The following is a 12,455-nucleotide window of genomic DNA, read 5'->3' on the forward strand; positions in this document are numbered from 1 at the left end:
CTATTCATATCTATCAGTCAATCTGTCAATCTATTTTTTTCTAATAATTCAATTAACTGTTTATGTACAGTGTTGAACACAAGATTGTGTTATTAATTAAACACTTGGCTTTTTTCCCATCTTTATTCAGTTGATACGGGTACTTCTACACGTTTCGGGCACTTAGCCCCTCACCAGTCAACATTAAACATGCTATGTACGCAAGGACACGTATACGCCAAAAGTTCACTTTCTTCCAACTAGAAGAATAAGTTGACTGCATCAACTTTATAAAATCTACGTACATTGTTAAATAGACGCAATATATTTAACATCTTCTTATCAAAGTCTATGAATATACTTGGCTGAATTCTTTCAACTTTCTATTTTGGTACATCACAGAGTCGGAGGAACTTCTCCTAATCTACTATACTATATTTTTTTAATATTCTGTTTCTTGTTGGTCCATCACACAATATTGAGCTTGGTTGCTGTTGATGCTAATTTGCATTTTCAAGTATTTGTGACAGTCGGAATTTGCACAATTATTCGAATTGCCAAAAATAGCCAAACCCAAATCAACTTTGATAAGTATAACTTCTTCGTGCATGCCGGAGTGTATAATAAACAAAAATGTACTTACTCGTGCCTCTAACCGGTGTGTAGAAATACAAAAATAAATAATTTTGTAAAAACAAACGTTTTCCGAACACCTTCCGTGTCCTTCTTCAGGTAAAATGGTTGGATTCCTTATTTTTGAACACCGTCACGCAATTTTTTAAAAAGAAAAATTCGAACGATGTTTCTATTGCACATGCGTTGTGTCTGTCGTGTTCCTTTCATTCAGTATCGCATTTACTCTTCTTTTACGTGTCTGATGTATTATTTTTATTATGTTAAGAAGATGTTAAATATATTGCATCTATTTAACAATGTATGTAGATTTTATAAAGTTGATGCAGTCAACTTATTCTTCTAGTTGGAAGAAAGTGAACTTTTGGTGGTGTATATCTGTCCTTACGTACATAGCATGTTTAATGTTGACTGATGAAGGGCTAAGTGCCCGAAACATGTAGAAGTTCCCGTATCAACTGAATAAAGATGTGAAAAAAGCCAAGTGTTTAATTAATAACACAATCTTGTGTTCAACACTCAATAAAATGTAAAACGGTTTCAGAAAACAAAAAAAATTGTTTATATATATATAAAATAAATACATATATAAATAACTTTTAGTTTTTAAATGATCACTTTACATAAGTCATCAGTTGTCTAATTTGTTTTATTTTTAAGTGATTTTCCTGATTATTATTATTATTATTATTATATATTAATGTTGGAAGTTGCATTCAAATTTATATAATAAATTCAAATATGTGCCTCATACATTGCCACAACTAAAGTAGGAATTTAAAAATCGATTAATTCGTCAATACTTTGTAAATTTAGTAATATCTTATTTGCCAACAAGGATATCGTTCAATATATTTTATTAAAATCCTTAAGAATTTTAATAAAATACATTGGATAACATATTCGTCTGCTTGGTCTTTGTCATTCGAAAGAGGTGTTGTCTGTTTACATTGGGAATAGACAAATACGATACTCGAATCGACTAAATTTACAAAGTATTGACGGATTACCGATACTAAAACCCAATCCATAGTTTCCTGCAATTAAATAAAGAATTCGGAAAAATTTGCATTGAGGACGTTGGCATGAATTCTTTTAAAAGCCATGTCTATTTTTTATTAAAAACTAATTAATTATATTCTGCTGTAGCTAATTTACTATATTGAATACAAGGAGACAGTGCATTGATTTACATTATGTATGTGTACTTTATATATGCTTTAATTTAGAATCTGTTAACTGTGATGTTATAGATAATTACCACTGTCGGGTAATTGAAGATTCTTGAAAATGGTAATTCATCTTATTAAACTTAAATTCTATTTTAAAAACTGCCTAAGTTCGGTTTTGTAATTTAGTATTTTAATTTAAATATTTTGGAAGAAAAAAAAATCAGTCCAGAGCAAGATTCTGACTCACTTCCAGAATATTTTAAATTAAAATTAATTTATTTCTAATTATTAAATTTACCGTGAGAAGGGGACATAACCACCTATCTCTAACCAAACTGATCTGTTTGTTTATTTACTAGCCTAAAAATAGTCTGATAGATAATCTGGTAGATTGTTTAGTGATACAAATAAATCATGTTGTTGTTTGTTATATAAATACAGTACATAATTTGTTGTTTTCCTCACATTTAACAGTTCACTTACATAATTTTTTTTTATAATTATGCAGTTAAAAATTTAATATATTTTAATTTGAATATAGACCTAATGCAGAGAACCCTCAGTTATGGAAAGGAATCCTCAATAATGGCAAAACTGGACTGTTTAATCCAGCTAATACCGTAGCTTATTTAGGACAAAATTTGCCGACGAATCGTCCAAGTTTTACGAGGGCAGACGGTAAAATTAGTATTTATGCCAGTAGAAGAAGGTAAGTCGATTTCTTTAATAGTACAAAGTCACCAATTTTATATGTAGGTTATTTTTATTATGTGCAAATAAATGTATGAATTGTAGCATCATAAATAAAGGAAAAATTTAGTTTAGAAATGTAAATTAATAACTTAATATAGGTGATTATATTTGAAAAGTATCAAATTATTATTATGATAAATAAGGAAATATATTTACAAAAATCCCTAATAAATTTTTGTAGCAAATGCTTTACAATGATCACGATTTCAGGGTACAAATTTAATAAAATTATTAGTATAAAATTGATTATAAATGTATAATAATAATCATAAAATCATAGACAGTCCAAGTTATGACCAAGTTTGATTCTGTGATCCTAACATAAGTCAATTTGGTTAAGTCGAGCATAAAAGAAATAATACAGATAATCCTCGACTTAATAATAGGGGTATGTTTCAAGAAATGTGTCATTAAGCAAACAAATAGAACGTATTTAGAAAAACATTATACAGTATAGTCTAAATGTAAAAGTTTTAACACAAGAAAATATTTACGTAAGAAAAAAAGTATCTAAATATAGGAAAAAGTACTTGCAGCTACAAATTTTTCAGCTCTCCATTTCATGTGCAAACTGTCATTAAGCAGCTAATAATTATAATAATAATAATTACATATAAACCAAGTTCAATTTGCAGTAATAAACAAACTATTTTCCTAGATTTTAATAAGGTTTTAATATGGCTAATTCATTATTATAATAATAATAACAATAATAAACTTATTTAATACTGCTTATGTACTGTACATATGTATATTGTAATCAGATGATGAATTATTGTACACTTTATTAACATTGTTTATCTGTGCAGATAAAGTAACTCACATTTCACCCACTTTCCAATTTCTGATGTAGTCGAAACTTTGCATACATATGTATTCCTGATGACAATACATATATTTGTTTTTTTTTTTTTTAGAATTTGCAAACAATTTTAGCAATTAGCAAAGAATTAAAATTTGATAAGAAATGGTGCTACACGTAGGTCCTTGTCTCTTTCTAGTCTCTATATAAAATCTTGTAACTTTTCACCCATTTTCCAATTAAATGCTAAAAGAAGAAGAATTTTGATAATTTAGTGTTACTTATATAAAATGAAAAAGTAGAAAATAAAAAACGTTCTAAACAAATGCTTTTAATTCACATAAATGCACTGAAAAGTAAAAAAGAAATATTCTTTGGCTTTTACTGTATTTTTGGTGTAATGCAATATTAAAAATAAAAGCTTTGGAGACTTGTGGGAAGCTCAAAAATTGATAAAAAGTGTAACTAAGAATATTTCTAATCAATTTTTGTGGATTTCTCGCAAGTGCCCACACTTGGTTGCGTAATGCCGACAATTTCGTTTAAGCCAAAGAAAACTTATTTTTTATCCTTTAGTGCATATATGTGCATATTTTTTACTTTTTTTACCAGCCATATTAATCAAAAGATGTTATTAACACAGATTTGCAGAAACACTTATGAAATCAATACATTCGAAGATACCAAAAATTTACTGAAGGACATTGAAATCTTTGTGTGGAATTGACTTTTTATTTATTTATTATTAATTCACTTTAACCTTATTCCAATATCACAATTTTATAATAATCTCATACCAAATGGTCCTGCAGAAAATTAGTTTCGTGTTCGCTTTTTAGGCAATAATGATTCAAACCTGAGTTACAGTTAAACACGAATAAGTTTATTAGTTATTACATTATCGTGTGTTCATTGCCCATTACAATATTACATTTAACAACAATTTTAATTTTGATGATATGAAACCGTGCTTTGCTATTTGTTTATGCTTCTGACAAAATATAGTGCTAAAAATTAAGACACTTGGCGGATTTTCTCATCTTTATTTAGTTGATACGTGTGGAAAAAATTACACGTTTCGAGCTCTTAAGCCCCTCTTCAGTCAACTAAAACATTTAAACTTTTTACTCATAATTCTGTTTTACTAAATCCAGGATTTAGTAAAACAGATTTATGAGTAAAAAGCATAATCAATTGTATACCAATTTGATAATTGTTGTCTAAGGTATATTTTAGACCAAGGATTTTGTAAGACTGTTTTATAAGTAAAAGGTATAATCAATTTTGTACAGTACAACCTTAATAACAGCCGTACTCAAGGTATGCCTTAATTGNTACTCTGGTAAGATCATACACGAAAAATAGATATTCCTGTTATGAACTCTTTGGATTCGATATTTTATTAGATTCTAACTTAAAACCTTGGCTGTTGGAAGTAAATATATCTCCGAGTCTTCATTCTAATTCCGAATTAGATAAATTTATTAAATGTTCTTTAATTAAAGATGTTCTTAATACCGTTGGCCTACACATTCCAAGTCTAGAAATTTCAGTAAAGCAACAACAAGAACTTTTGGCAAAATGTAATATCACGAATACTAAATTCTGTTGCTTTGATAATGATATATATACCAGCAATTTGAAACAAGAAGAAAAAGTAAAGCAAACTCGACACGAACTTGGTTATTGGACACAGTCAACAATTTTAAATAGATTATCCGTTGATGATATTAAAATTTTAATACAAAGTGAAGACGAATTATCACGTTGCGGTAATTTTATACGAATATTTCCTTCGAAAGGTTCGTCAAAATATTTAAAATATTTCGAAAAATCTAAGTATTATAACTTGCTGTTAGATGCCTGGGAAAATAAATATTTTTATAATAGAAAGGAAGGAATTAAATTACTGCTATCTTTATGCAACGATTTAAATAAGAAAGAACTTTAAATTATTAAATGAAATGCGAGGTCCTGGCAAATGACCTGCTGAATTCTCTGTAATGGAGGATACCTCAGTTTAGATGTCATTACAGGATACGTCTGAAAATAAATATTTTTATAATATATTATTAGTTTTGCTGTCTAAATATGAATGTCACAATCAAGAGATCATAGTCAAAGACTGACTGTGCTAAACACAATTGGAAGTAGTAATTAAGTACAAGGTCTTCCAAAAGAACGCTGCTATTTTAAATTATTGTAATTATAGAAGTTATTATTCAAGAATGTTGTAATTTACGTTAACATTGGAAAACCGTCCAGGTTTAACGTTTGCCCATTACAACTTCTGGATGCACACACCTTATGTCACATTCAACTGATACTCAAATTCCTCTTGTGCTTGTTATGGTATAACCATTGCCACTCTTCCACAGCAGCCACAGTTCTACAGTTCCTGCAGATTACTCACGTTACACGGTAATGTTTTCCGATTTTGTGAACTGCAGAACATAAAATGCTTTCTCTATTGCCGAGTTGCCATTTTTGTTTACGGTACTTCCTAGAGGCAGTAGACAGCGAGACATTTGAGTGCAAATGGGAGAGGTATCAATTGGTATATGTTGCATGCTTCTCAGATAATAAACATAATTACAGTAATTTAAAATCATAGCATCTATTTTGGAAGACCCTGTAGTTTAAAATTTTATAAAGTAAAATCTAAGAGAATTAATGCATACCTGTATATTAAAGTGTATTTGTTTAATATATATTTTCATTAAAAAAAATAGAAATTATAAATCAAATCGGACACTGCTGATTTTTCTGATTATTTTTTAATGCTAGAAATTTAATTTCTAATTTAACAAAATAAGCCAGAAAAGATCTAGTAGCACTTTATTATTTTGTATCAAAGGTAAATATATACAACAAAAATATTTTAGAAAATCTAGAAATTTTTACTTCTATAATCTTCTATAATAATTCTTAGATATTATGGTTCTTTAAAGAGATTGTAATCAAATATTCAACTGGATGTAATTTTATTTTCAGATTATGTCCGGAAATGATATCGCGACCGCAAGGAGATTTAAGGCATACGGGACACGTAGGATTGGACGGTGCATTTTTTGGCGACGTTTCGTTTCTTGGCGACAAGTATCAACAATTACCAAGACAAGTTGTTGCACCTTGTAAGTTTTTCTTTGTTTTTTTAATTATTAATCTACTGTAAGAATGAATTATAAATATTTAAAAGTACATAAATTAGTTAATAGGGAATACATAGAAGAATTTGAATGGCTTCAATAAAGAAATAAATCATGCAGCTCAATGTAAACTTTGCATACTGGAATTTATTATTTTATTTTAATAAAATAAAATAATAAATTCCAGTAATCAAAGTTTACATTGAGCTGCGTGATTTATTTCTTGAACTGTATAAAAATTATGTTTAGACCTATCCAAAGTTGTTATTTAATAATAATAAAAATAGTTGAAGCATTTACTGTAACAAATTTGAAGTGAAATCTTAAGACAGGCGACACACAAAAAGTCGGGTAATTGTAAAGAAATAGTCCTGACTAAATCATTTCAAGTTTTATACATATTTTAAGCTCTTCCATTTGGTTAGCATATGAATACAAAATATTTTTATGGGAAAACAAGTCAGTTAGATTATACGGTGTGTCCCAGTTTAAAATTAGCTCAATTCAGATGATGAAACATTAGTGATGTGAACTTTAAAGGAGGATATTTAAAAAGGAAAATGTATGAAACCAATCCCAGAATGATACATAAACTGAAGGGATGTGTTTGCAGAAGCATTAAAGTTATCAGTATCAATATTTTATGTAAGATTAATCTGTACTTTGCTACTCATAGTCAAAGATACATAGAAGCACAAGGACACTACTCTCTACATCTTCTGTAATTTTCTCTATGTTTAAATAATGTTAAAACTAAGTTTCTAATGAGTTCCTTTGCCTAAATTCAGCTATATTGTTTCCACAAGCAGAGCCAGTTTTACATGGGACACCCTGTATTTTACAGATGTACCAACTTCCAGAAATTGTTGAAAAATCAAAACAATTTTTAAATGCACTTTATATATAAAATCACTTATTTTATCTGTAAAATCATTTGGTGTTATGTTATAATAAAATGTATATTATAATATAATAATAACTTTAAAAAGATTTGAACGATTGACATCAAAGAAAATAACTTTTCATACAAGTACTTACTATGAATTTCACAAATATGATTCTGTAATGTTTATTAAATGCATCTAAGACAAATTTAAAATTACAGGAAGTAGGAAAAACATTTAAAATTATCAGCATCTTATAATTAGAAATAGATAAATGGGTATTAAATAACATATTAGTAAATATTTTTAGTATATATAATTAAAAATAAAAACACCAAAAGTCTGTTAAAGTTCTTGCCTTAACATACATCTTTTTTCGCAGTTAGCGGCTAAAATTACTTAGTGAATTAAGTATATTTGACGACTATTTTGTTCAGTTTATGTAGTTCTTGAATGGCTGAATCCTGGAGTATTGAGAAGTGCATATATTTATAAAAGGAGCATAAATGCATATAAGCTCCGTTCATAAATTTTATTTTTATAAAAATTAAGCCAAAATGGTTGATTATATTTTTGTGATGCAATAAAAATACAGCACGGGTTAATCTATCCCTCTGGCCACTTACATTTCAATGAGTTTACAGTTTGTTTATTTGTTGTTGCAAATTGAACATAACACTAAATTTCTAGATTATCTCTCAGATTATATTGAAAGGAATTTTTAATTAATTAAAATTTAAATATGCACTAGAGAGAGATGGTTAAACTACTACATTTATTACTAATACAACAAAATAAAGTTTATAATGCATTAACAAGTAATGTTAATGCATTATAAGCTTTCTGTCTATAATCTGTTAAGAGTAATAAGTAACTGCGAGAAGCGAGGAATTCATTTCTACATACAGGATGAAATGAAATGAAGAAAGATCTGTGAAATCTTTCCTCAAGAGTCCTGACACCAGTTAGGATAATTTATCTCTCATCCTAACTTGCGATTAAATTTATTATCTTCCAAGTGGAAAAAGATGATGTATTAAAATTAACTAGAATTTTAGGAGGGTTTAGTTTAATTAATAAAATAAAGTGGGATATGTGAATTACATGGATTACATGGGCCCATGGAGTTTGGCATTAATCAGTTAAACAACAATCGGGATATATCTATATATTTATTTAAACAAAAACTATAGTTATTAGATGGAAATTGAAAATAAAACCATGATAGAATAAAACACCAATTGCAGTGTAGAAATTCAAGTATGAGAGAAGTTCGAATCCTAACCCATTAAATCTTTCCTGACGAGAGAGAGAGTTTACATAATAAAATTACCATATTTACTCGCGTATAAGACCAGGTTTTCGTTCATTTTTCACTGCTTCAAAAACCTAGGTTGTCCTATATGTGCAAGCAAAGGATTCTTTGTGTTTTTTCAATAATTTCTGTGAACCATGTGTAGATCTACAGTCTATTTATCGTAAGTTTGTGCCTACTGTAAACAAATTAAAACACACCCCACTTTACTGGTTTAATCCTACGTCTATCAATTAAAAACCACATTGCATCTCATTCGTTTGCAGAAAATAGTTTCTCGTTATTTATAGTCATTAATGAAATACAGGTAACTTAGCAATAATTATAAATATAGTTATTTCATATTTGTTAAATTGTTATTTTTAATGAATATTAGCACATTCTGAATCATTAAAAATAAACTTTTTCCATCATGCACATTATAATGTTTTGGTTTTGTTTTCCATTCATCACANAATATAGTTATTTCATATTTGTTAAATTGTTATTTTTAATGAATATTAGCACATTCTGAATCATTAAAAATAAACTTTTTCCATCATGCACATTATAATGTTTTGGTTTTGTTTTCCATTCATCACATATTAAGGCAAGCAACCATGTTTGTCTTAACATGTGTATTTGATAATATTTTATGTGTGATTAAACAAAAATAAACTTAGAATTGTATTAATAAATCTAATTTTCTTTATTTTAATCTTTAAAGTCACACCTCGTTCTATATGCGAGATCATCTTATTTTGAGTAAATATGGTATATTACCCTAGTACATGAACATTTTACATGGAGAGTTGCGAGTTCTTGGAAACGAGCCAAAGTAGAGAACTGGGACAGGGATGAGAGCATTGGCTAAAGCATTGGCAAGAGCATATTAACAAGAATGTCTTAGCAAGAACAAGAGTGCATTTGAAGGTGATCTCTCACCTTTATATATAAAATTCCATTCAATAGAATTATTAGAGATAGCTCTCTAAGCTTCTGACGTACGACAGAAGTCACGTGGTCCTACAGATAGTTCAAGAGGATGTCTCTCACACTCTATCACATTCGGAGGAACTGAATGGCTTTCCTCAAGCAAAAAAGGAAATTTTTTTTCCAGCTTTTCTAAATCTCATAACAGATAAAAATTTCTATCATATATATATTCTATTTTGAACTTTACAATATTGAATTATTAATTTCACAATTTAAAATAGTGATTTGTAAAATGTAAAAATTTTAAAATATGAATAAATTGAAGCTGCCATATAAATTGATATTTATGTTACGATGATAATAAAATTATGATAAAATCCATTAAACATTGCTTTCTTGTAACTAACATTAAGTTCTTTTGTAAATTATTAACTTGTCTAACACAAAAAAGGTGTGTGATTTGCCTAAAAATAGTAATGGCATTGCAAATATGCTTGTATAGTTAATTATTACTCTTAAGTAATGTTAAGTTTGAAAAATCAAAATATTTAGAATTAAAATCAATCAAATAAGACAAAAATTCAGAATTAGTTTATCATCTAAATTATTATTAATGAAAATAACAGTTTGTGTGCAGCGTATTTTACATTATATTTACCGGACATTATAATTATAAACACGTAACATTAGATGGCATTTGTGCATCCGAACCTGACATGTAAAAATATAACAAACATCGAAGCTCTCATTTTGTTTTCTCCTGGAGATATTGAAGATTATGCCGTTGCATTAACAATTAAATAATTAAGAGATGATAACTAAATGCAAAGTACTAAAGCGAAAACATGGCTGACAAACACCAAGCACATTCTTATGTGGGCGAGTGTAACAATGACGATGCATTGATGTCGACGAAGAGTCAAATACGATTTGGTTCCACAATTTTATAAAATAAACTTCTAATGTGAAATTTTTCTTATTCTTATACTGGTATGTTACGCATAAAGTTATAATGGATGTATTTATAACATAAAATGCATTGTGTGAAAAACTGTAATGATGCTTGTAAATTGTTTTATTTTCTTATAAATTAATATTTGTTAGAATTCAAGGTAAAGGAAGAAACACGATTTGTAAAAATCAAAGTATAACTCCACTAGAAAAAGATAATGTATAAAGGTCTGTTTATGTTACATAAAAATAATTTATTTTGTGAGTGCTTTCGACAGTATATAACTGTCCTCTTCGGGCAGAATCATTCATAGAGAACAAAACATTTGAATTCGAGAGAGAGAACCTGAACGGAACCTTCTATCATTACAAAGTATCCTATGTAAGGTGGGTTGGGGCACTAGTGGCAAAATATAGCCAAATTTCTTGAAAACTCGACAAGTACGTAATGAAGGGGAACCCGGATATGGAATGGTTGGTGTTACAAAAACCATTTCCATCTTACAATACAAAGTTGATGGTGGAAATAACATGCCTTTGACCCGGTTGACTAGATGTTTGAACTTGTCTAAAGAATACCCGTCGATGCAAACTACCAATTTAAAAAGAGAAAGCGCCTCATCTACAAACAATTGGGAGGCAGGATTTAAGAATGCCCTGTTTTTATTTGTTATATTATTATTTTTATTATATTATATTTCCTATGTGTATTCTTATATTTTAGGATTATAAAGTTAGATTTTTAATTAAAAACATTAATAAAAATGAAATTTATTACAGATAAACCTCATGAAGATAAAGAGCAGAGTACTACTTGTTTGTCTAGAAACACTTCGGAAATCTCAGATCGAACTCCTCTGTTAAATAAATCAAATTCAATAACAGATAATAGAAATGGATTACCAACAGGTATTTTTGTGATTTAATATATAACAGTCGTTCAAATGAAATGGGTAAACTGGATCCTATAAAACATAGTGTTACTGTCACTATAGCAAGATTATAGTATGTATGGCATAATGACAAAATAGGATTAGCTGTTATAGGAAATCGCCTTCTGCATTCAGACATGTGTGAACTATACCCTCTGCATAGGAGGAGGAAAGCTGCTGGATGAACCATTTAATTGCAGCTGCCTGGATTTGGATCAGATTGGAATCTGCAAACACTGAGTAACTTTAAATAGGGGTTGTAAGGCAGATGCTGCAGAACTTGGGATGTGGCAGCCGCCTTACAACTCAATAAACATGGAAGTTGCCTTGCACGTTATGTTTTTGGGCCCTTTATAGTTTCTCAGATTCTGTGCCAAGCAGCTGTTACTGAATGGTTTATCCACGACCTTCCTCTTTCTATGCGGAAGGTATACATGAACTTGTGTCATGTTTAGACACTTGTCTGAATCCAAGAGATGATCTCCTACAGCAGCTAACACAACTTTGTCATTATGCTATAATACTGTAATACCGTACTCATGCTATGGTCCAGTCTGTTTCATTTGAATAACCCATATAAAATATATATATATGAATCAACTTATATGTGTGTGTTAAAATTTCTGTTTTAGAAGTATGGACAGATGTAAAACAAGAAATGATTAAAGACGAGTGTCCTTTAGTTAAAAATGAAACATTTGTCTGTAAACCACCGCCACCTAATTACGAACCGGAAATACTTCTTCCGACTAGAAGAGAGAGAACGGAAACGTATAATAAAAATTTTGATTCGTGCATGAATTTTAAGAGTAAAGACGAAGAAGTTATCAATAAAGATACAAAGAAGAAGCATAAACATGGCGATTCTTTGAAGCATGGTCCCGATCATGAATATCACGAAATAAGTGACGAGGAACTAGTCGCATCAGTCGAAAGTCCTCGATTTGAGGTAAGAAAATAAATTTAAAAC

The 12,455-nt window shown here is 29.1% G+C and overlaps 1 protein-coding gene across 1 annotated transcript in view; it reads left to right on the plus strand.

The window, feature by feature from the left end:
• The window catches only part of LOC111625562 (tyrosine-protein kinase PR2-like), a 39,141-nt gene that overhangs the window by 23,772 nt on the left and 2,914 nt on the right, over positions 1-12,455 (plus strand). The window contains exons 10-13 of the mRNA XM_023368725.1: positions 2,326-2,493; positions 6,334-6,473; positions 11,334-11,462; positions 12,118-12,434. Coding sequence (XP_023224493.1) covers positions 2,326-2,493; positions 6,334-6,473; positions 11,334-11,462; positions 12,118-12,434 — 754 coding nt within the window. The remainder of the gene's footprint in view (positions 1-2,325; positions 2,494-6,333; positions 6,474-11,333; positions 11,463-12,117; positions 12,435-12,455) is intronic.

This window comes from Centruroides sculpturatus, unplaced genomic scaffold (genome assembly GCF_000671375.1).
Source record: "Centruroides sculpturatus isolate CEXI.00-Female unplaced genomic scaffold, Cexi_2.0 scaffold389, whole genome shotgun sequence".
Classification (NCBI taxonomy): Eukaryota; Metazoa; Arthropoda; class Arachnida; order Scorpiones; family Buthidae; genus Centruroides; species Centruroides sculpturatus.